Source organism: Perna viridis, chromosome 10 (assembly GCF_037379345.1).
Source record: "Perna viridis isolate PV_CMFRI_1.1 ecotype Kerala chromosome 10, ASM3737934v1, whole genome shotgun sequence".
Classification (NCBI taxonomy): Eukaryota; Metazoa; Mollusca; class Bivalvia; order Mytilida; family Mytilidae; genus Perna; species Perna viridis.
Window position 1 is genome coordinate 2,554,605 of NC_142454.1, and position 26,725 is coordinate 2,581,329.

The following is a 26,725-nucleotide window of genomic DNA, read 5'->3' on the forward strand; positions in this document are numbered from 1 at the left end:
ATTTCTTCGTAGGCTGTCAGGAGAATTGGACGACTTTCTGGAGATAATAAACTGTGTGTATTTCAACCAAATGTTTTTGTCGTATAAGGCTTAGTGAAATATTAATATATCATAGGACTTCTTTGATGTACGTACAGTAGTATGAGGCATTGAAATAAAAGATGCAATTCAAATCGTACTTTTTATAAGGAATTTCAAGAATCATGAATAATTCAACGACAAATACAAGTATTCAATCATACCGTATACCGGACCTGAATTTAGAATGGACGGTCTTGATACCATTTTACTGTCTAATATTTGTTTTATCAGTTGTGGGAAACATTCTTGTAATAGTAACATTAGTACAGAACAAACGACTGCGAACCGTAACTAATGTGTTTCTTCTCAATTTGGCGATCAGTGACTTATTTATTGCAATATTGTGCATGCCATTCAACACGATACCTCAGATACTGGAAAACTTCATTTTTGGAAAGTTCGTGTGCCTTTCAGTGCGTTACTTACAAGGTAAGATTTGTTGAAGCTAACTATTATGATTTATCTAACAATCAGTTACTTCATTGACTTCTGGAAAAATTCAAATTTGAATAGTGTTTAAATGATTATACATTTATCAATGTGAGCAACTTAAAAAAAAAACATTGGAAATAAGATCTGAGAAAAAAATGAAAAGAATATATACCAAGAATAAAGACTAAACACACTACAAAGAACATGCAATAGTAATAATTAAAAAAAAACACGCATCAAAAACTGAGAGCATGCACTAAGTGCACAGGAAAGGGAAGCGTCCTCTGCTTTTCTAGAAACGCCTGCCGAGTTGCTCATAAAAATGTGCATCTGTCCTTATTATAAGAATGTCATCTCCTGTGTGGACGAAAGAGGAAAGGAAAGTATGACATCGTGAACAATTCGGTTTTCATGGTGCGGATGGATACACTAATACGATCCAGGAGTTCATGAAAACGACTATAAAAGTTTTGTAATGGTGCCTTTAGTTTTGTACTTACATAACCCTGTTCCAAAAGACTTATAGACTAGCATAGTATAAAAAGCCCACATTGTTTCTCCAAGTTGTGTCTTCACTTATGAATTTTATATGACGACTCCAAAGGATAGTTGACAATAGAAAATAAGAAGTCATCTCATTTATTGTATAGTTTGGTCATGTGTTTTCCTTTTCCATCGATCTCCAAGTGAAGGTCAAGATATAAGGCCGACTTCAAAGTGTCTGTAGTGTCCTTTATCCCAAGTTTTTTGGGTTAGATGCGATGGATGTAATCCCTAAAACTAGGGTTTTAAATTCCAAATGAGCCAGCATAGTTGTGCATGTTAATCTGGTCTAACAATCAAAATATGAAATTTCCACAACTGAACAACTTTAGAATGCAGGGTTTCTTAGCAAGTTAAAATCGTACTTATACAAATTTAATTCAACACTTTTCCCGAAAATTCTAAGAAAGAATTTATAAAGTTATTAAGTAGAAGTACTAATTGGGCCTAGGACTATAGTTGCATGTCGCATTTTTTTTCAAATAAGGCAATTCTTAGTGGAATATTTATCATACGAGAATCTTGACATAAAGTAGAATTATCCGATTATGTTTACAAAGATATCTAACATTATAATCACTTGTTGGTATAATATTCAAAATACATGTACTATTGTTTACCTCTTATAGTAACTTGCATATCATATCGAATTTGTTGTGTATAAATGCAAAATGTAAAAATATGTCTTCGGAACATCACTACAACAAAATTAACGAAATCGAATCCTAAACCCACTCTTTAGAAAATCTGATATCGAGAACAAATGAAACAATTATATTTCAAATAATGTAATCATGCAGGAAAAGAGCAATTGCACAATTCTTAATGGAAGTTATCATGAGAACTATTCCCTCTGCATAAACACATTTGACGTTTAGTTTTAATACCAAGACTCCAACTGTTGCATAGCCTGAATCAGTCAAGCAAGTGTTGAAAATGTCAGTTATTTCTGTCAATTAGTTTTATCAATCTACGTTTTCATGCAATCTTACTTGAATAAAGTCTTAATTGAACTTACTTTCCTCATTTGCGAACTGATTAAATTGGAGATGAAAGAAAGAAATTTTTAGTATAAATAGAATTGGGTAAATTTTCAAATTTTTCTTTAAGTCATTTTCTGATATGACAGGACTAGTTTTATCAAAATAACTAGAACTCGTATTTTAATTGCTTTGGCAGATTTTTTTGTGGTTCTTGAATTGATGAATTTCATTTATGTGTTACTTGATTTTGTTATTTAATGATGTGAAAGATGCTAGATCTTCAATTTTACATTGTGGTTATTAGAATTATTGTGTCTTTTGTTCGATATCATGTTTATTCAGTGATAGCAAGTTTCTTTTAAATTTATATATTCACACTGCGCAAAACATATCGTAGGGTAATTCATACTTAAAACAGTTAAGATATGTTTGCATATGTCCACTAATGCTAGGTGTCGGGTCAAATAATGGTTAGTGTATCATCTTAAGCATTATATATAAATAGAAGAAGAAAGACGTTTAATTACTTCAGAGCACTGAGCATATTGCAATAACGTTAACTTGTCAGCGTCTAACGATAAATGCTGCCAACAAGACACACTCTGAAAACATGCCGTGCAAACTCTCATCTTTTAGCCAATAATAGTGCACTGACTTGAACTGAAAATTATATACGGATGGGGATAAGAAACCAGGGGAATGTGCACCTTTTTCGTATATTAAAGTTTTTTGTGACATAAAAATACAATGTATGTAACTTTTGTGACGTCACAACAGAAAGTTATCTTCAGTCAGTGACCTGGTATCATTTGTACACGGTCAAAGCATTTTGTCAACTCAAATAGAATGGTTGCAGTATGAATCATATTACCAGTGCATTAAAAAAAGGACTTAAGAACATGACGATTGACTCTCAAAAATACAGCTGTAGTCAATTAATTTTGAGGATGTTCTTTCTTGCGAATTATGGTGAGGAAGATTATTATTAATATTTATAGATGTTATCGAATAATATATATTTAATTGAAGTTAATACGTTTTGTGTATCATTTTCCATCGGAAATATAGGAATTACAACCGTTAACATGAACTTTGTTTGATCCAATAAAATGACGTTTACAAAAGTCAGTCCATATCAGAAGAGGTGTTGTTAAAAAGTTCATTAATGATATGTAAATTATGATAATGTTGTTTTGTAAAAAAATGCCTATTCTGTGGTCTCAATACGAAAAAAACATCTAACATTATGATTTCCGAAAAATGACAAAATGAAACAATAAATAGTAGAAATTTAAAGAAACGCATAAGTTATTTTATGCTATTTTATAGAAAAACAACATCCACCTGTATACAAATGTGTTTTCTCATCAAAGCAGAAACATAGAAGTATTTTGTTTACTACTACGAAACTTATTCAAACTAAGTTTTTCAAAGATCTTCTATTTAATACTAGAAACATTTGAACCAAAAACAATATGTACAGCTTCACATCACCTGACAAGTCCTCGATATTTGATTTTCGTAATGCTTTTGCAAATTTGTGATGATGATGATTTTTACCGCTTACATTTCATTAAGTTAAAGTAGACAATAGCACTATCAATCTAAATGAGAAGGAAGATTCCGAGAGAATGATACGTCGTCACTGAAAATTCTAAAATCAGAGCATCACTTAAATAATACTCTATGATGACAATAAACCTTGAAAAGGGTAACATTAGATAATTTATAAAGTTTGCCAAGGTAACATTAGACAAAAGATGTAAATGTCATTTACAATTTTCATTTTGCTGTTAAATAAGCTATGCATTACTGAGTTGAATCATACACATTTGAAGTTTTCGGAAATAGACCCAAATTAATTTTTTGTTATATATATATATGGTACATATGTCTGCCTCAGAGCCATATGCACGCTCTCAATCATTTTCCTTATTGAACGTTTACATTGGAACATGATAAAAGGAAACATATGAAGACTATTACGATTTAATTAAGGAACAATATGAATACAAAAATTTATTATGGAGCACTGGTCATGAGAATGCACAACAAGGGATCTACGTTAAATTCTATAGAATTATCTTGAATAGCGCGAGTCTGGCGCTGATCTCACGGCAATTAGCGATTACTTGGATAACAATACATTTACAAATAAGTTCAATCTTTACCTGTTCTGGTTTTTTTCTTACAAACAAGAATGTGACATTGATTATGAGAAATTGATATTTTAATTATTTAGAAGAATCTTAAAGTCGAAAGATTAATGCACAATTACAAAAACTGGCATGAAAGAACTGTTGTATATATATATTGTTATATATATATATATATATATATATATATATATAAAGGTCTGAAAAATTACCAACGATGTTAGAACTGTCAAATTTGCGATGCAAATTTTTTGTCGTTTCCACCGTGGGACTCGAACTGGTACCGCCTGCACAAAGACTAGGGCGCTGGACTTTTATTATATTATGTATTATATATATATACACATGCAGCTTTAATACACTTGTCAGTTGTTTCATAAAGCAAGTAACGGGTAAACCGATGAAAATTTCTTCGTCAGATACGATTTTGTTTCCACTCGAACTATTCACATCGATCAAAGCATTGAATTATTACATTCAATATGACGCATTAACTTTTAATAACTTATTCTATCATTTATCGTCTTTTTAAATGAAACACACATGGTTTTTTTTATCACCTGTCTTTCCCTATCTAGAGTGGCTAAAAATCTATTTTCAAATGTCATAATATTCGTTAAAGGTAACAATGTCTCTTAGTAAAATCAAAGTAAAGTTACAGTGATTAATAGATAATATAAAAAAACATCCAATCATTAGGTTTTTCATTAAGTACAGATTAATGTAAAAACAATACAGATTTTGTAAGTGTATTGAATGATTTTTCATGAGAAAAACTTTTGCTAAATAATTGTAGTGAATGCATCTAATTCAGCATAATAATAACCATATTACATTTTGATTTGCTAAACAAATTTCCAATCATTTTTATTGAAATGCACTGCCAATTTTTACACTTCATCACTTCTTATGATGATTTCCTATATTACCAGTCAAAATTCAGTATTCTTCTTTAGACCTTTCCCACAGTTTTGTTTCTAATAAGGAAGTGTCATTTACCTGATGTATTTAATTGGTTTCGGCAATTGTTCTCTAATAATAACCCCCTGCCTAATTTTGTTATAGTTCGTGCTTACAATTCCTAAGAAATATAGTTGCTACTACATATTCAACGTTACGATACCAATTATATCATGAAACTACCTTTATTTCCAACTGAAATGTGTCTCATTCAAATTTCTCAAGGGGAACAAAAATAAACGTATTGAACCGAAATATTCATTGAACGAATTGTTAATTCAACATGAACATATATATGTGCATGTCTTTACAATATATCAACTGACTGTACATGTACAAAAAGGACAGTCGAAAAAAAAGTTGGACCAGACATGGCAGGTAGTTGAAAATTTACCTTGTTACATTTATCGGCGATACAAAAAGTTTGAAACGCGCATTGTTCTTCAAGATATTGTACATTAGCCTGATCATGAAACGTTACAGGAAATAAGCCGATGAGGTGAAAATTCACTTGAAAAGATTAAATGAATTTGTTTGATCGACATATTGAATCATTAATCATTATGGAAGACGATTAACTATTTCTCTGTTCGCAGTTCTGTCTCATCCACCAAATTGCAAGATAACTACAAGTACTTCAAAATGCTCAATATTGTAAAAAAAGTATTACATTTAAATATTTAAGTCTGTTTAAAAACATAAATAAAATAATGCCATTAAATATACATTGTTTTATATACAATTTTTCATGTAGTTACATGTATGACATATATATGTCCTATCCTTTGGACATTAATTTTGCTTTCACAATCAATAATGGAAAATGTATGACAAAAAATTGAACTTATTGTGGCTATCAATTGTCAAACAATGAGCTTCACAAATATGGTAGAATAATACCTTACACGCAAATAGCAAAGGATAAACATCAAGTCAGTTTGATAGAATCATCAGAAAAATAATATCTATTGAAATATAATATAATAAGTTCAGGTACATGTTCACCTAGGAATCAGGCATATGTAGTATAAACCGGAATCTTCTATAGTAAAGACACTAATTCAAAATTCCTTTGAAAAAAATACTTCACGCGATATTTCAAACTTGAGATCCTTTTATGACTAGTCAATTTTGTCTTCACTTTTCCAACCACCTTAATCAATTTTATCCCTTCTGGAATCACCTAGGCAAAATTAGGCAAACCTGCACTTAAATAAGTCTGGAATTTCTTAGTGATAAAAAATGAAGGAAATACAAGACAGTGCACTAGTTCAATATCAAATATGAATTATAACTCCAAAAACATTGAATTGCTGCAACTGTAAATATAAGACGATGATTTTTGCATCTGCGTTATTGTCAGAAGCATGATATGATAATTCATATATTCTGGAACAAAAGTTGTGTTTGCTCCGGTAATTAAAAATTACCAACAGATTTTTTGGCGAGAATCTCATGACATTTATCTGTTAACTCTACCTTAAGTCTGAATGCAACAGTTTGTAAATAATAAAAGGCAGAATATATAAATGTACAAAGATATGATTGACTACCTTCTTACCATCTACGAAGTATGCTAAGGTACATGTAGTAACATTTATAAAGTTAAAAAACTCAGATGCTTTTTTTAACAAATGAATAGTTCATACCTTGAGTAAAAAGCTTGTCAATTTTTAGATAATATGATTAATGCACTTAAAGCAAAGCTGGTATTACCGAAGCAATACACGCCTATATGGCCCTTTATCCAAATACACGTTTTTATTTATGTTTTTAAGGGTTTATATTGTATATGTAGAGGGAAAGAAACCAAGGAAAATAAACTGAAAAAAAAACCTATTGATCCCAATCGAATGTGTAATAGAGAATTTAATTCAAGTACTACGGAAACAGGAAATTACAAAAGCAAGTGAAGTAAATGAAATAAATACACAGAAAATCAAAAATATAATAGGCAACTCAGACACGTTCGTACTTCACAGAAAATTCTTTTTTTTAAACTTTAAATCTATTCCAGTCGAAATATTAACAATGAGTTCGTATTCAGAACGTTACTTATTGTTTTGTATCGGACCAGTCGCGATTACTGACGTCACCTTATAGAAGTCATGTTATACAAAATAATCGGGTTTGCCCAAAGAGAACCAACCAATCAAAAACTGATTAAAGTTAAATTAAATAATTAACAAATACCATGTTTCAAAACAGTCGCTGATACAGTAATTTTAAACGTATTTTATATATTATTACCTTATATTATTTTAAGTGTTTTTTTTTCGAAATCACATTTAACATTTTCAATCCCTTGTTAAGCATATTCGACAACAAGCGAAGACCTAACCCTCAAATAACTATTGAGTGGAGCATACTTTATACTGCAGCAGCTGAGTCTGTTGAACAATAATCAAAAATTATACCTAACACAGTGAGAAGAGACTACCACGTAACAAGGTAGATACAAACAATAAATAAAGCGTAATACTAACCCCAAATACAGTACACCAGTTGTTGCATTGGAAAAAAAATGTTTTCTGTTTGATTTTAAGAAATTAATATCTGCCAAATGCTTTTTTTAAATACACATCAGAGTATAAGTCTATTGAAGTGACCAATAACATCCTAACAGAGGGCAACATGTTATAAACCTTTTGATTAGATTATACAAATGAATATTTTAGATGATTGATGCCTCTATGATATAAAATATAGCATCATTATTTTTAGAAAATAATGTTATTGGTTAGACCTGTAAGTAGTGGTTTTCTTTGTTAACTATAACCCATTTAGCTCTTACTGAAACATACATATATCATTCTCTTATTCAACTTTGATGATCTCAAAAGGTTAAGTACAAGCTAATAATGCAAGGTGCGATTTACATGTCTTTACAATTAACTTAATTGAGTTGCCGATGAGGGGTTATTACTTGCAACCTGTGTACAGCATACCGACATGTCACTATTTATGTTATTGGTATTTTAAATAAAGTAAAGCACATTGGCATGGAGAATCATGAAACTGCTGGCTTATTAGTTGACCTTACCGGATAATGCCGCAAGAGGGTTCATTTACTCCCAAGCGAAACAGCTATTTTCCCGATTTATTCCCTCCCATGTACAAAACTTCATAAATATAATAAGATCAAAACGCATCATGAAAACAAAATTACTATGAAGCATAAAACCAAAATGTGGCAATGGAAAAGTTCAAAACCCATTGTCGGTTTACTGTAACAGTATATGGCTACATACATATGATTATCTAGACCCTGTTTCCACTCAATTATTATTAAAATTAACATTTAAAAAAGGTGTGGATAGAACAGTAACTCGTATACGTAGGAAGTGGTTGTTTTCCTAAGTCTTTACTTTTATCAATGAAAAAATGGAAATACCGGGATGTCAATAAAAATGTATTATTACAGATATGAAATATATAAATACGCTCTAAGATGATTAATTTGAATCCAACCAAATATCCAAGCTGACGTTAGATACGGAATTGTAAATAGGACCTTGTTTGTCATGCTGCGGGATTAAGGTCATATCCGGTAGAGAGTATGAACTTTGCGACATATCTGCATAATATTACTTTGAAGTATGTCATGGTGACGACGGTTGAACTTTTGATGTCATGCTAAGAGTCATGCTAAAAGTGTCATGCTAAAAGTGTTTTTACAAAATACCCTTGTTCAAATAATTTCTGTGCAAGCTGCGTAACCCCTACAAAACCAAATTTCAATTCAAAAATAACATAAAACGTTTTTATGTGGTATTCGAGATAAAAATAAAATGCTTAGAAGAAGACATAAGATAATTAGATTTACCAAGAAAATGTCATACATGTGCACAATAAAATACAAAAAGAGGTAAGAAAATCTAAACCCACAGTACGATACACTGTATTTTATCATGCAGGTTGGTTCCGCCTTGGATCTAAAAATAACAGCAATAAAACAAACGTGCTATCAGTGCATGTAAACCTTGCCACTTGATCTTTTGTCTGTAAAATTCTCCTAATTGTTGATGAAAGATTAATCAAGGGAACCAAGGTTATAGCGGTAATCAAAAGAATGTAATCCAAGGACAAAGACCAGACATGGAAAACAGACATACACAACAAAGAACATAAAGTAATTAAAATTATACATACAAAGTAACAAAAGTAAATGAGCAACTGGGACTCAACTAAAAACTGGGAGCAAGGACCAGGTGCACCGGTAGGGTAAGCGTCCTCTGCTTTTCTAGAAACACCCGCCGAGGTGCTCATAAAAAGTCAAGTCCAGGGTAGACAAACGAGGAAAGGAAAACTATGACCCGTTGAATAAATCAGTTTTCATGGTGCTGATGGATACACCATAACGATCCACGAGTTCATGATGACGACCATAAAACTTCTGTAGTGATGACTTCAATCTTGTAGCAACATAACCCTGTTCCAGAAGCCTATTTGTTAGAGTTCTAGCGCGATACAAAAAGTCTGCGTAGTTTCGGCAAGCGCTAGCTTAACGTATGAGTTGTGATATGAACACTCCATACGCAGGAGCCGAAGGGATGTTGAAAAGTCATCACGTTTGTCGTAAAGGTTGGTCAATAGTTTTCCTTTACCATCGATTTCTAAGTGTAAGTCAAGATATGAGGCTGACTTCACAGTGTCTGTAGTATCCTTTATCTCAAGTTCTTTTTGGTAGATGCGATGTATCAAAAGATAATAAAGTGATACTTTAATGCCATTGCAATGTATCTTCAAAGAATTTATACGATTAAGTTTTTCGATGTGACGTATTAAGTCGCACGCATCTTTCTAAATATATGTACCACAAAGAAAACCGACGCATTGTAATTAATCATTTGTGGACGATCATATTATATCATTTGATGAATACCTGACCAGTTTGGCGGTATTTTAGGAAAAGCGATGGACGCTTACTCTTCCGGTGCACCCGGTCCATGCTCCTATTTTTCATGGAGTCCGAAAAGCTCATTAGATATTGTTTCGTTGTACTTGTTCTTTTTGTTTATTTCATGTTCTTTGCTGAGTGTGAATGTCTTTGTCCTACGATTATGTCATCTCGATTTCTGCTCGAATCTTGCTTCACTCTTAAACATGTCTCTTAGTGTTTTTTGGCACTATTTCATATTTGGTTTTTGTAGTTGTAGTGGGTAATTTGTGATTTATACAGTTAGAATTATAAAGCACGTGTACCCAGTCAATACATGTATATAATTTAAGAAAAGGTATACGTAGCACACGAACTTTCAGAAAAAACAGTCCACCTTTTCACATCATGAACATTAAATGCTATTCGTTAAAAATAAAACTTACATGCAGTAAGATAAAACATAGAAATAATGAATATGTATTTGCTTTTTATAATGATATAAGTTGTATGATGTAACTGCAGTACTAATTTGCCTTGCATTGAAAACACTCGTCTTTCAAGGACATTGGTCCTCCAATGAATGATAAGCTCGTATAATGCAATTACAAAAAAGGAGAACAAATCCAGATTATAGAAAACACATTGTTGTCACTTTCTATGGCGAACAATGTCTTTACATCGTCTTAGTGAGCGGAAAGGATAGGCTTTTGTATGATGTTCAAGTTGATTAAGTTGCATTTCTATATCATTGTTCAACTTTTGAAATGCAGAAAGAGTGGAGTGTCATTAAGTAGAGAAGGCAGGTTAAAGTCGTGCATGTCATTCGTGAGTACGTTTTTTTTTGCTGTTCTCCATATTCCTGAAACAGATTCTAATCTATCATGCAAACCAACCCGTAACGTTAACGCTTGATTAAATATTGCAGTCGTTCAGTAGTAAACATAGTTATTCATAAATATTTTTTTCTGGAATGGCGATATTTTAACAATTGGGGTTACAACCCCACAGATTGGGAACGTATAAAATATTATACGTGAGTTAACACGTGACACAATATATGACTTTTATTACTAGTCGTTTACTATAAAATCGATCATTTACTATTTTTATCATAGAAATATTGATGAAGCCACTTTAATTAAAAGCTTTCTCTTTATAAGAGATTTTGACCACACATTAAAATGACCTGACAATTATTTGCTTTGGCTACCAGTTCAGTATTGCGTTATTACTTCATTGCAGGTAATTTTTAATTTAAAAAAATCAGAATATAAAAACACAAATACAATCAAACAAACAAACAAAACAAGAACAAACAAAAAACGTCAATCTTTAGATGCATATATTTACGTTGAATCAACGGGGATGTAAGAGAGCATTTAAATAAATTGAAGAATGGTCGCAGACTCTATTTAAATAGTGAAGACAATCTCATTTGGAAAAGTACTTGTAACAGTTTCCTAAAACATGATTTAGTTTCGAGTTAATATTTGGAATTTCAAACAAAAGAGTCGACTATGAAATGTAAGATTGATTGATAAAGACGATTTTTCTATTTCATTAAGTTCTATTTAATATAGTGAAAGGGAACATTTTCATCCTTAAATGTAAATGAATCGTTCGTCTGTGACATGTGTAAATGTTACCATTTTATAATACAAATGAACGGCTGGCCATTTTTGAAAATGCCAACAAGAACTTTATCCATTGTACAAAGAGCAATCAAGGATTCTAGCAGAAATCAAAAGAATGTAATCCAGGGACAAAGATTAGACATGGAAAACAGACATACACAACAAACATAAAACATACAAAATAAAACGTACAAAGCAACAAAGGTAAATGAGCAAAGGAAAGAACAAATATCACATATCGGTAAATATGACTTTACAGTATCTGTAGCATATCATAAAAAATGAATACGCCTTTTTAAATATAAAAACGACGGTGTACTATACTGAAATTTTTTTATTCTACCAAGTAAGTATCCCATAACATAAAATTTATGATTTCTGCCACCTCTTTTTCCTTATGAATAATAATGGATAAAAATATTTGTAAAGAATAAAGTAAGGCTTACCGGAAGAGCTTTGATACGAAAAAAAAATGAAATGTTTAACAATTTAAAGAGTTTGATAAGTAACACTACTCGACAAAATAATGATTGATATGGCCATCCACAGTCGTTGTTTGACTGATACAGACACACATGTCTCAATCAACACTTCTGTCTGTGTAAAATACATGTTGTCTACCACATCGGTAAAAAGTTTTGTATCAGTCATTTGGTTAAGTTAGACAAAAACATGTCTACATCAACACTTTTTGCGTTTGGTAGACAAAATGTGTCTACCTTAGCGCAACAGAATGTTGTGTTAGATGTAGACACTTTGTGTCCTACTCATCACTTTAAATGCTTTGATGTTGGTCATAGTTTTCCTTTCCTCGTTTGTCTACTCCGGACTTGCATTTTTATGAGCAACTCGGCGGGTGTTTAGGAAAGCAAAGAACGCTTACCCTACCGGTGCACCTGGTCCATGCTCTCAGTTTTTAGTGGAGTCCGATTTGCTCATTTGCTTTTGTTACTTCGTATGTATGATTTTAGTTACTTTATGTTCTTTGTTGTGTATGTCTGTTTTCCATGTCTGGTCTTTGTCCATGGATTGCATTCTTTTGATTACCGCTATAACCTTGGTTCCCTTGATTACTCTTTAAGATTGTCTACTAGGACGCATATTTGGGTTGAGTTCGACAAATTGTGTTTTAATGGACATTTTAAGTGTTGATATGGTTTTAGATGTATTCTTTATGTTTTTTTTAAAGCAAACTACATTATTTATGGTCTCTTAAAGACACGAAGTTTCAGTTGCACTTTTTCATTCTGTTTGTGAATATTGACAAAAAGCTGGTTATGATGTGAATCAAGTATTCGAAGTCAATAAATATTAGAAGGATTATTCTATAATTTTAAAACAGATATCTGAGCTAGTCATTTTGTTTATTCTAGACATAAAGTCAATGATGGCAACGTCCACGACGTTATGTTCTTTTTTACGATGCTGAATTTAGTTTTGGCATAAAAAAAGAAGAGAATTTTTCAAATGTTTTTTTCAACCGATACAAACAAGAGAATAAAAAAAAAAAAAAGATGTCGCTTAACGTTAAATTTTTATTATCACATATTAATCCACACGAAGAACGAAATTTTTTATTCCTTGTACATTACATTTTCATGGGAAGAAAGGGCAGGAAGAATGTATAAGTTTTATTAACATATTCTATGATGTTTTTGAAATAGTGCAGTTATGCCATACATGTTTTGTGCGATGAATGGGAGAAACGGAAAAGACAAGCGTGTTTTTTTTATTTGTTTAAAAAACAAATAAAACAATAATGCCCTTTCAATGTAATGATGTAATTATGTCTCTAGGTATAAATAGATTTGAAAACAAATTCTTAGTTTTCTACCTATCTACAGCCATATTTGACTTAAGCATCCTTTGTCATTTGGAAGAACCCAAAGCTATGTTTACTGATTATATGTTTATTGATTGTAGAACAATTGTTATACATTTAATATGAGTTTAAATCTTTGTCAAAAAAGGCTTGTTATTGAAGAATAGTTATTATTTTGTCCATCAATAAAAGTATTATGAACTGACACGAATATGTAATTATCACATTATAATTATTGTATGTTTTTATTGGCACTATATATAAACATTGAAGGTGCACTGACAATGAGGCAAGCCTGAGGTCAATACAGGTATAAGAACTTAATTATCACTGAAGTATGCGATAATTATTTTCTTATTGGGTGGATGGTGGATATGTTGCACTCTACTTGAGTGCTTTAGTGTAGTACAGAATTTGATATGTATTCGGGTGATTACTTGTCATAGAGTACATGACATCGTGTTTTTGTTTTTGACGGTTCAAATATACTTTTAGTCTCCCTTTAAAATATGATGTTTTTCATCTTATACAAAGTGCAACAGTAATGTTTAAAAGCAAATATTATTCGCAATAAAAAAAATAACCATGACACACTGCATAAAACATAGATTCTTTGTTTCCGTTTTCTTTTGGAAAAAGACAGTTGAAATATGGGTTCATTAATTAGATGGATTGGTATTCTGTCTCAGTTCAGGACAGGTAAAGTATTTTCTGGTATGCCTTCCTGATAATTCTCTACAATATACTACGAAAAGTCATTGAGGGCAATGTGATAAAAAAGTGAAGTTGGGCAAAACCTGACACGATTTAAGCTTTTGTTGAATATTGGAATGAACAATAAGTAATGAGATAATGCACTTTGAATGTACACTAGTGATGCATTTGATTCAATTAATTATTTATCGTCTGATACATCTTTTAAGTAGATCACACCTAATCGGTTGAACAATCTCCCTGTCATGATAATGTATCATGCTACTTACTTTTTTTTTTAATTTAAACCATCTTAAATCCTGTGAATAAAAAAAAAACTGTAATGAAGGAATCGTTTTTTTCCAAAATATCCTGATTATATGCATATAAAGTACTGTCTCTGTTTCTTTTAGTATTGTTTAATTAGATTCTGAGCTTTAAAGAAGGGATTATCTAATTCACGTTTGATAATGTTTATCTTTATCTATATTCATATATTGTCTTTAGAGGTACGAAGAGACGAAATCCATTTTTTAAAATTTTTAAACGAATATGTGCATTATACTACGTAGGTACAAAATAAGATTCTACAAACATATATATTTTGCTAATCGTAATACATGAAAGAAATTAGCCATATTCAAATACTGATGTTTATTAACATTAACAGTATACAGGGGAAGCCAACGAGTGCTTGATTTATCAGTTTTTAATCAGCATTTCCAATTATACAGATACCGAACTGGTTTGTCGGTTTCAATTAAGTTAAAAGGTGGAAATACACGTTCGTAAGTCTAGAAGTTTGGGGAAAATATTGAATTGATGAGATAGTTGGTTATACACATGTAATTACAATATAAAAGAAAAGGTTTATTAATTACAATGGAAGTATATTCACTTCTTAGCAATTGTCTAATTGTTTGTACTTTCTTTAAATTATCAGAGACTCCGAGTATGAATTCTCAACGGCCTCTCTCAATCTTTTTCATTCGGTTTGCTACATATTGTATGTAGATCGTCTGTGTTACACGTTTAGACCGTTTTTATTTATAATGACGTATTTTGTGTTTTAGTGATCAGGAATTGTTGCATGTATATTATGCCACGAAGGGAGATAACAGGATATAATTTTTTACCACAACATGATAAGAGAAATTAAAGTTTTAATAGCAACCACGGTCTTTACAAACACAACAAATATATAACAACATATCCTGATACACGTTTTCTGATTGCGAAAATAGAATAGTAATGCGTTCATATTCCATATAGTCCAATACGAATACGTGGTATGGACTGTCGAGTTTAAAACAAAACACTTGCTGTAGCACTGCATTTTGTTGCACAATGCGGTCTTAGAAATCAAATTATGTTTTGTTTGAGAAAGGTGGAATAATTGTAAACATCTTTGTATTTGCGTTTTTCAAAGTTATGACAATCTGCAAAATGTAAGATGCCTTTCAAATAATTTTGAAAATAATAATCTCTCTTCATTCACGTCTGCATATCTGGCCTATACTCTCAAGTAAGTTTGAACAAAACCACCAAATGACGTAAGAATGCATTGCTTAAATGAGACACACATATGTTCAAATCCTGAACTCGATTATTTCTTCTTTTATGCTGCCACATATATCTGTCCTTTCTAAATAACATCTACTACATGTAGTAATGCCTTATATTTCTTGTTGTAAGTTCCATCGAAATCCCTTGAGTTGTTTAATGTGAGTTGCATCTCAAAGATATTGTGACCGAAAGGACAATATATCAGACAGAAAAACAGGTGAATTATAAGTTACACAAAACTGTGTTCCCTATGTGTATTTTTTGCCTTAAATTTCCCTGGGCCCACTATCTATTTATTTATTTTCACCTTTTCCTGATGTGATTGGTCATACTTTTGGGGTTCCCTCAGATTTAACGATGCTGAAAGATGTTTGAAGTGAACAAACACGGGCATAAAATGTCGCTTAATTTGGGGTACTTCAGGATAGTAATTTTGCAAGTATAGTGAAATTTATCGTGTTGCTCATTTGTCTGTTCCATTAGTGATTTTATTTCTTTTTCAAATGAATGTTACAAAACAATTGTATGGTCACTGAATGTTACGTTTGATTTGATTGTTATAGATTGAACAAAACCCACAGAAAACTTAAGAAAACATTGCTCCAATGAGAAACACATTTGCTCAAATCCTGGACTTTGATTATTTCTTTTTTTTATGCCGCCAAATATATTTGTGTTTCAAAGAGCAATCAAGAGAACCAAGGTTATAGCGTTAATCAAAAGAATGTAGTTCAGGGACAAAGACCAGCCATGGGAAACAGACATAAACAACAAAGAACATAAAGTAACTAAAATCATACATACAAAGTAATAAAAGCAAATGAGCAACTCGGACTACACTAAAAAGCTGGCAGCATGGACCAGGTGCACCGGTAGGGTGCAAAGAAATAACACAAAGAACGTGACGGCATAAAGAAGATATAATCAAAGTTCAGGATTTAAACAAACTATGTTGGCAGGGTTAAAATGTTTGTAAGCGTACATTTTCTCCTAACCTGGGACATTGGTGGAAAATACAACAATAAAATGAATTAATTTGGATGTAACTCTTGAGATTGATACAGAATACAAACACCTTTACAGAAGGCAAAAAGCAGTACCTTCCTCGAAATAGTACTCAATGTTTCTGAAAGCTAATTCAAGAAACAAAGGCAACTGATAAGCTCACATATTTAACTAAAAAGTATCCATTAAAACACGTCTAAAAGGATTAAGTGAAAATATTTCATAAAATGTGAAAACATTTTCTAAAATGTCTAAAACTGCGCTAATACCAGGATAAAAGTATTGATAGGAATTAGGATGAAACATAATAAAGTTAATTCATATCTAATTTACATTACAACTATTAAACATAATTGAAATATTTAACAATGATACAGTGAATATAACTCTTATAGATAAGTTTATTTATATCTAATTGCAGCAATACTTCGATAAGTTTATTTATACCTAATTGCAGCAATACTTCGATACGTTTATTTATACCTAATTGCAGCAATACTTCGATAAGTTTATTTATACCTATTTGCAGCAATACGTCGATAAGTTTATTTATACCTAATTGCAGCAATACTTCGATAAGTTTATTTATACCTAATTGCAGCAATACGTCTTGTCTACATCTGTTTTTGTTTTGATATTCCTATGAAAACATTATTAATTCTTTAGCTGCTTATTAATCCACAAAAATCCTTTATTCATATGTAAATGTAGCTGATTTCCTTTTATTTTTAATCATAGAACAATTTTCAAGATTGAACAAAGGAATAGTAAATTGAAATTGTTGAAAATTACAATTATTTGACCTTTATTTATTGGTAATCGATGTGATAGGCGGCAGTTATTTTCGCGAAAATATTCGGTAAAATGCGGAGATGTTGCTTTACCATTAAATGAAATCATTATAAACTGCATACGCAAAAATTGATGTTTAAGACGGTTGCACAATCAATCAAACACGATAAGTATCTTCTCTGTTCAAAGTCACTCACCTCCTTAATTCAACTAAGAAAGATTTCTTTTTCACTTTAAGTTAAAGAGTGTCATCTGGATAACACTATATAATTCTGTACATTCTCTCTTCGTTGGTGAGAAGAATATTTCTGATGCCGATAGCAGATCATTTCATGATTCCATACTGTCTATCAGAAGAATGATAAACGGTTGATATTTCTATGCCGTTGTTGATATAGTAAAAAAACAATCTTGTCATAAGATCAAGATTAGTACGATGATGAATATAACAAGTCTGACCAACAAGATATCCGCTCTTTTTTGTTGATTAACATGCATATCTTTCAGCGGGAACTTTCAAGTAACACGGTTCAAAGATATCATGCATATGTATGCCGTTGGCACACCTTTTTTGATAATAGTATGACGTTTAACTTAACCAGAATAAAAACACCTAAACAATTTGTAGAAATCACGGAATTTTGTACCTGCAAATTCACCTGCACTACATAGTTGTAAAAGCTGGTTATCAAATAGAATCCATGATGGATTTGATACGAGTTCGTGTCATTGTAATGGATGTTTGTTCATTTTTATAAGAGTTAAAGTTACAAAAATAAATAGACCTTATTACCAAACTAAACTTAATCTAAAAAAACGCATAAACAGAAAAAAGAGATGTCATTTTTCTGGAAATCAAGAAAACAGTTACTAAATGTATAATTCAAGGCAATGGTTTATCACTACATGTTTTAGTTTACTGGCAAGACGATGGAAAATAAAATATATCGGAAAGTATGATAATACAACTATTACAACAACCACAGCTTTTACTACTATAATATGGAAACATAATTTATACTCGTAATAACTTCACTTGAGCTAAGTCTAAAATGCAACCATTAAAAATATATTTTGTATCTTTTATAACAAAAAAAATACTTGACACAATTTGTTTTTCTGCAGAATATTAATTGAAAACAAATTTTGAAGTATTTAAATATGAAAATCTTTTAACTTAAAACCACTTTTCCCACATACACTCGTTTGTTATTTTCTCACAATAAAGTAGAATAGTAGTTTTGAATGAGTTATATACTGATCATGTTGTTCATCCTTTTGTCTATCCTCAGTTCTTATTCGAAACTCCTCTGAAATAGCTGAATGCAATTCAATAACACTTTACTTTCACATACTCTTTATCAAATGATACCAATGTGAACCTCCTATTTTGTTTGTCAATCTGATTGTTCCCAATATGACTTCTCGGGAAGGAGCACGAGGTATAACCAAGTGATCTCGCTCAAAGTTTTTTTTTCAAGATTTTTAAATTATTTAAACTCTGAAAGCTTATTTTGTTTAGCTTCGCTTGTCATTAAAAATCATTTTATCAATTTATAAATATGAAAATATGAATATCTATGGTTAACCAATATATGTCATCCTGGCGAAGGTCAACAATAACTATTGCTCTTAGTAATTGAACATTACAAAATGAAATTGACACAATCTTGGTTCTAGCAGACTTAAGAATGAATTCTAGTAGCCAATTATCTTTAAAGGATTCTATGATAAATCAAATTGCGGTAATTCAGATTGAGTGTAAATCACATTACTGTGATTCGAAAGTGTTACAAGATTTAAATTAAGGCTTTCATTGTACATGTATTTAATTACTTTCTTTGCCTTTTATTGCCTACTGAACTTCGATACAGATTTGACTGACATACGGTTTATAGTGTCGATTAACTAACTAGAGAATCCAGGTCAATTTCGGTAAACCTTTTAGTCTGTCATATTCGTTTAGCGGATAAACCTGTTGCGCCAAGTATTTAGGCGCATGTATAAAATCAATAATATGACATATACGCGTCAATAGATGTCATATAACATTTGTACGATGATGAGAAAGGTACTAGTATTCGGTCGAGATATAATTTGGAACAACATAGAGTCGTAATATATGATGTGATCTCCTGATAAGATTCCAGTATTCAAAATTTTAACATCGATGTACAGCTCCCATGTTCTCGGAAAATTTACAAAAAAATATACTAAATTCTTTTAGGTTATTGAGTGTTATTTTCTTTGAGTGTTGTCTTTAGTTGTTTATACTTCGTTATATTCATTGAAGATAATGAATGGTGAAAACAAGTTATAAGATTTTCTTCCATATTTATATTTTTTATCATTTAAGTTTCGCAAGAACTTGTTAAACGTTTAAATCTACCATTCTTGGACCTTGTCTGTAGAGAGCGCAGATATTATTAAATAAACTTCTTAATCAAGGGTATTTTCAGCCTTTGTAAATACCATCACTACAGAAGTTTACCCGTCAACATCAATATTTGATTGAACAATAAGAAGTTTCAATGTAAAAAAATCAGACAAGATATCTGCAAAAACAATCGACGTATTACCGGATTGACTACCTGCTGAACTGACTACATGGCTAGGTCATATGATTCACTACGGTTCTCTTACACATTTGTAAATTACACTGCTATCCTGGAGAGATAAACTATTTTATACTGATTTTTCTTTTCATTTTAATGACTGTGTTCTTGTCTTCGATATTATGGCTTTGAATAATCGAAACGCATTTTATTTCGACTTTTAGTCTATACATAATCATATAAATCTTTTTTTTTTTAAATTATGTCCAATATTCGAGGTACACGATAGTGAGACTAAAATAAATATTAAGAATTTCGCATAAACTCATTTTATCAGTTTTTAGTGGAGTTCGAGTTGCTCATTTGTTTTTGTTGCTCTGTGTGTATGATTTTAGTTACTTTGTGTTCTTTGTTGTGTATGTCTGTTTTCCATGTCTCGTCTTTGTCCCTGGATTGCATTCTTTTGACTACAGATATAACCTTGGTTCCCTTGATTACTATTTCAATGTTTAATCTGTTTTATTCGATTTGCTTTATTGTGTAAGTAGATCGTCTTTGTTTTATGCCTTTGCGTTTAGGCCATTTTTTTATAATGACGTATTTTTGTCATCTCACTACTGACGCTTCGATATTTTTTGCCGAAGTTCAATATATATTGCCATTTGTATCTCATTCATAATAACTACAAGCAATAACTTCGATTCAGTTACATGTGCTCAGATTTAATTGACGCCATGAAATGATTTGTAGATTACTAGATACCAAATACAGCATCTTTTTTTATAAAAATAACTGAGTAATAAGAAGGGAAAAAGTTTGATAGGCAGTTTTATAAAGTTCGATGATTACATAAAAGTTTTATTCGAAAAACCAAATATATAATTATTATTTATTATTAACCTGTGTAATTTTATATGAAAGATAAGACAATTTCTCATTCGATCACGCCTAATAATCACAAAACTAAGAGCCAAGAAATTCATTCATTTCAATTCAATGAAATATAATATCTATACTTTATTAAAAGACATTTTATACAAAGATAAGATGTCTTCCATGCTTTTAGTCTTTAAAATACAATCCGTTTTAATTATTTCAATAGAAATTTTAATGCAATACAACTGACATTAAATCAAATTGAATGTCAAATGCACAAATATATAGGTTGGATCGAACCGTATCAGATATGTATGATATCACCTTGATTACATTATTTGTTACATAAACATTTCATGTATTAAAGAAAACGGTTTTGGCAAATTATTGTTGACACAAAATGAAGGGTGTTTATAAACTTATGATTAGTGCTGATGAAACTTAAGTAGATGTAAAAGGTTATAACGGCTTAAGTTATGCAATATTTTCCAGTGATGTACATTTACCATTTATGTCAGATATTTTCAACAAGAATGCGTCATCTGATATAAAGATTGCAAACTTTAATTAAATTCGATCCTGAAAAATTTAAAAGGTTTTCTGGAATCCCTCAGTTATAGATTATTATCAGTATACAACAGCATTAAAACCTATGTTTATACTTATATTCCCTATACTAAGTTGAAAATCAAAAACATTATACATCGATGTTACGCCACATACAACCTACATACAAATATTTTTTTCTTAGTAGAGATTACTCATTTGTGAAAAATAACTACAAATCATCTTCTAAATATACAGAAGAAAATGTTTTAAAAATACTGGAATTTTTGATCGACAACATATTTGCGCAGTGTGATGGAGGCGTTTTCTAACAAACGGTCGGCATTCAAATGAGAACACATTGTGCTCTCCTACTTGCCGACATCGTTTAGCTAGATCTTTCAATCTCAGTTTCCGTTATATAGATGACGTGTCATCGTTAAACAATCATAGTTTCGGGGATTTAATACATCACCAAAGAACTTAAGACATTGTGAAGTCAGCCTCTTATCTTGACCTACACTTATAGACCGATGGCAAAGGAAAACTATAAACTAAACTATACGACAAACGCGATGACTTTCCATTCCGTATAGTCAACTTTCCTTTCATCTGTGGCAATATCCCTTCAGCACCTGCGTATGGAGTTTTCATATCACAACTCTTACGTTATGCCCGAGCTTGCTGTAACTACTCTGACATTTTGTATCGCGCTAGACTTCTTATAGATGGACTTCAAGAACAGGGTTATATTGCTATAAGATTGAAGTCATCATTACAGAAGTTTTATGGTCGTCATCATGAACTCTTGGATCTTTACGGTGAATCTGTCTGCACCATGAGAATTGATTTGTTCAACGTGACAAATTTTCCTTTCCTCTTCTCGTCTACCATAGACTTGAATTGGGAACCAAGGTTGTAGCGGTAATGAAAAGAATGTAATCAAGGGACAAAGACCAGACATGGAAAACAGACATTCACAATAAAGAACATAAAGTAACTAAAATCATACATACAAAGTAACATAAGTAAATGAGCAACTCGGACTCCACTAAAAACTGGGAGCATGTACCAGGTGCACCGGTAGGGTAAGAGTCCTCTGCTTTTCTAGAAACACCCGCCGAGGTGCTCATAAAAAGTGAAGTCCGGGGTAGACAAACGAGGAAAGGAAAACTATGACCCGTTGAATACGTCAGTTTTCACTTTAAAAAGTCAGATGACGCTTACCCTACCGTTGCACCTGGTCTATGCTCCAAGTTTTCAAGTTATCATGAGTGCGATTTACTTATTCACGTTTGTTACTGTGAAAGAACTATTGTTTGTGGATATCAATTTTTGTTGTTTTCGTGGCTAGACGATAGCACAAAATTTGATTCCCAACGAAAGGGAGATTTCCATTGATATGTATACAGAACACTTCAAAACCACGAATTCAAGAATCTGCGAACATTTTTCTTCCACAATCCACAAAAATTGGTATCCACGAATGAAAGTACTTTCACAGCATTTTTTATGAAATACTTTTGTTATTTTATGTTCTTTGTTTGTCTGTTTTTTTTTATGTCTAGTCGTTGTCCCTGGATATATTTCCGCTAGAATCTCTTCAAATTGAGAAACGATGTAACTTTGAACACAAGTTGCCATCTGTTTTGTCATGGTACTCTAGGAACTACTTTCAATTTACTACCGATTTTAGGAGCATAATTACATTATGGCGCTTTTTTTTACTACTTTTTGTTTTAGTACTGCAAACTCCTTTTCAAATACAAAAAAATACCAGTTTTATATGTTGTAAATTTCGATATGCTGTACACGTGTTTCAAGGAGTAAACTCTCATTAGCAGCATTAAAATCAAATATGTAGGAAAATCATAATCAAAATATTAGTTGTATACAAGAAGTACTCATAACCAAAACTACGAAAGAGGAAGCCAAATCCATCACCGAAAAGTTCTACCATATGCATTGCAAGGAATGAAGCCTCGGTGTTTTACGTATTTAAAAATTTGAAATACTGCAAGATTTCATAAATAGTGTAGATAAAATATGATATTATTCGGGGTCAGACAAATCTGACTACTGGGTTGGTGAATACGCAGGTCCACCAGCAGTGGTATCGACCAAGTGGTTCTTACGTTTGCTACAATGCTAACACCAAATGCTATTGTAAAAATATAACAAAAGTATATAATTAATTATTAGATTATTCATGTTTTAAGTGAAGGGTATTATGTATATGATATGTGAGAGTAATCGAGGCAATCAAAATTCGAGTCGAAATAAAAAGAATATATTTCAAGGAAAATGACTAGACTGTAAACACTCACCCACACACACCCACACACACACCCACACCCACACCCACGTCCACACACACACACACACACACACACACACACACACACACACACACACACACACACACACACACACACACACACACACACACACACACACACACACACACACACACACACACACACACACACAACCACCCACCCACCCACCCACCCACACCCACACTCAAGCCCACACACACACACACAAACACACCACAGAACATGGAATAACCAAACTAGCACGTAGAAAGAAACAAAAGTAAATGAGCAACCCCAACACAGAGCATTCACCATGTGCACCGGTATGTGAAACATGCCTTGTTTTTTTTTCACTAGAAAATGTCGTGCTTTTCGAGTTTGAATGTATAAGGAATAACTTTACATTTTCTTTTCCGACCTATGAAAAAATCGCTATCATGTAGTATGCACTAAATGACCTGTGTTATTTAAAATATAATGAAAACAATACAACAGTCTATGTTTTTAATATGATTTTATTATTCAAAATTCAAAGAAAATTCAATTAAAAACGTTGATAACATCGAAGTCATATTAAGAAATGTGATCTATGAGATGATGGACAAATTTTTTATCCAACCAGAAAGCGCAATACTTCTGAAATCAAATTTTGTAAAATGTTTGTGAGGCATGTATAGGTAGGCGTCTAAAACTGTAAATGAAATATACTATATGTAAACATAAATGAATGTGTGTGTATGTATAAACGTACTTTTTATAAAGAAAGGAAAAGAAATCACGAAATGTCTACAAAGTTTTATCCCCTATCGTATCTTTTTAGGTGTGTTCTTCTGTGTTGGCTGTTTTACCCTTGTTACCATATCGTTGGAACGATACTTTGCCATCTGTAGACCACTGCATTCCAGGAAATGGCAGACTATTTCCCACTCGTACAAGATCATCACAATCTGTTGGATCCTTTCATTTTTTCTCATGATACCATCAGCTGTTCACAACCGCTACATCGCATTATCTTATGGGAACAATGTCTGTCGTGAGATTTGGGAGGATATCAAATTGGAGAAAGGATACCAGATAATGCTTGTCATATTCTTGCTCGTAGCACCTGTTATAATAATGACGATAGCGTACGCTTTAATCGCGTTTACCCTTTGGATGGGAATGAAATTGGATTCCCAAAGCGAACAAGGTTTTTACGTTTACTTTCTAAAAAAAATTAAATAAAATAATAAACTGCATTTTCATCTCAGAAATAAATCATATCAGTAATTCAGCACATTTATTCTATCGAAAAATTATAAAGAATTTTTTTCAACGAGTTCATGAAGTACAATACTTGGCAAACAAAGCAAAATTTAAGATTTGTTACCAAAACAGTGTGAGACGGCATAGTTATCACAATAAACTAAAAATTACTGGATATAATATCATAAAGACAAACAAAAACACATTGGCTTATTTCACTTGTTTTATTTCAGAATCAGTTTCTGGACCTATGCTTGGATCAGCCCGCAATCCAGATGTTGTTCCTACTTCAAGCACAAAAGGGCGTTTTGATGCTCCTCGTGGTATGCGCACAAGCAATGGTGAAAGAAGCCGAACTTCAAAGAAGCGAGTAATCAAAATGTTATTTGCCGTTGTATTTGAGTTTTTCGTTTGCTGGACTCCGTCATTCATAGTACAGACTTGGATAACTATTGATTATGAATCTGCTAGATATTACGTCACAAACGAAATGTCGTCAGCGTTTCTACTTTTGTCATACGTTAGCACGTGTTGTAATCCTATTACATACTGTTTCATGAATCGGAATTTTCGACAGGGTTTTATGGCTGCATTTAGATGTTGTCGACGACATCGTATCTACCGACATCACTGTAGCAGTCTATCATACACTGGACATTCTTTCATGAACACTAGACTTAGTAAAACAGGATCGTATGAACGTGCGAATGGAAACCATTACGAAAGCCACCATAACTCTGAGGACGCTCAATAGTTACAATTTTAATTATAGTAACTTTTAGACAATCACTTTGACGTTGTACTATTGAATTTATTATTAATATTTTAACTTGTGACCTTAAACTAAAACTATTGTCATTGTAAAAATTGTATTATGAATATAAAATCTGATTGTAAATTAAAATTTATGTGTTCTGTTGTAACGATGTATTTAAGTTTTATCTAGTTCTGAAGTTTTAATGTTGCTTTCGTACATATTCTTAATGCACAAAAGTAGAAAGCATAAAATCTGATATATATTCCCACGTAAGAGTAATCAAGGGAACTACGATTCTAGTGGGAACCAACAGAATGCAGTCCAGAGACAAATACCAGACATGCATTGAAAACAGACAACACACAACAAAGAATATAAAATAACTAAAAGAACATATACAAAGTAACAAAAGTAAATGAGCAACTCGGACTCCACTGTACGAAACGAACAGGTAGTAAAACACCTCCTCATCTTTGCGTTAATCTTTGTTACTGTAATGCATTCATCATGGACCATAGAAAATGCTCTAACAATAATATGGAGTAAGCATACAAATTGCCTATAAATGCAAGTTCCAAGATATTCAACATTTTTTAACTATATCATTTAACTTTACCAGCTATATCATTTTAAGATTAAGCGGGTATAATTCAGAATATGTATAAAAGACCTGTTTTGTCCTTGGTATGTTAAAATGTTTTCTTTTAATGAATGACATCTTTTAAAATACCAATAATAGGTCACTAATATTAAATAGAAAATAATTTATACTTTACAAAAATGTTTGAGGTGATGCATATTGGTAAAATGTTAGTATAAAAAACGACTTAAGCTACAAATTCAGTGGTAATTATAACAGTAAAAGTGAAATTGCTATTG

General features: G+C 31.7%; 1 protein-coding gene across 1 annotated transcript; it reads left to right on the top strand.

The window, feature by feature from the left end:
• LOC148604145 (cholecystokinin receptor type A-like) lies at positions 1–26,012 on the top strand. The gene is made up of 3 exons (XM_088550525.1): positions 1–510; positions 24,665–25,033; positions 25,323–26,012. Exons 1-3 carry the CDS (start codon positions 204–206, stop codon positions 25,841–25,843), a joined length of 1,197 nt encoding a protein of 398 aa, XP_088406651.1. The 5' UTR covers positions 1–203; the 3' UTR covers positions 25,844–26,012.
• The last annotated feature ends 713 nt before the right edge of the window (positions 26,013–26,725 follow it).

Coding starts and splice junctions, on each gene's coding strand:
- LOC148604145 (XM_088550525.1), top strand. CDS start 204: ATGAATAATTCAACGACAAATACAAGTATTCAATCATACCGTATACCG. Junction 511..24,664: donor TTCAGTGCGTTACTTACAAG/GTAAGATTTGTT, acceptor GTATCTTTTTAG/GTGTGTTCTTCTGTGTTGGC. Junction 25,034..25,322: donor GGATTCCCAAAGCGAACAAG/GTTTTTACGTTT, acceptor GTTTTATTTCAG/AATCAGTTTCTGGACCTATG.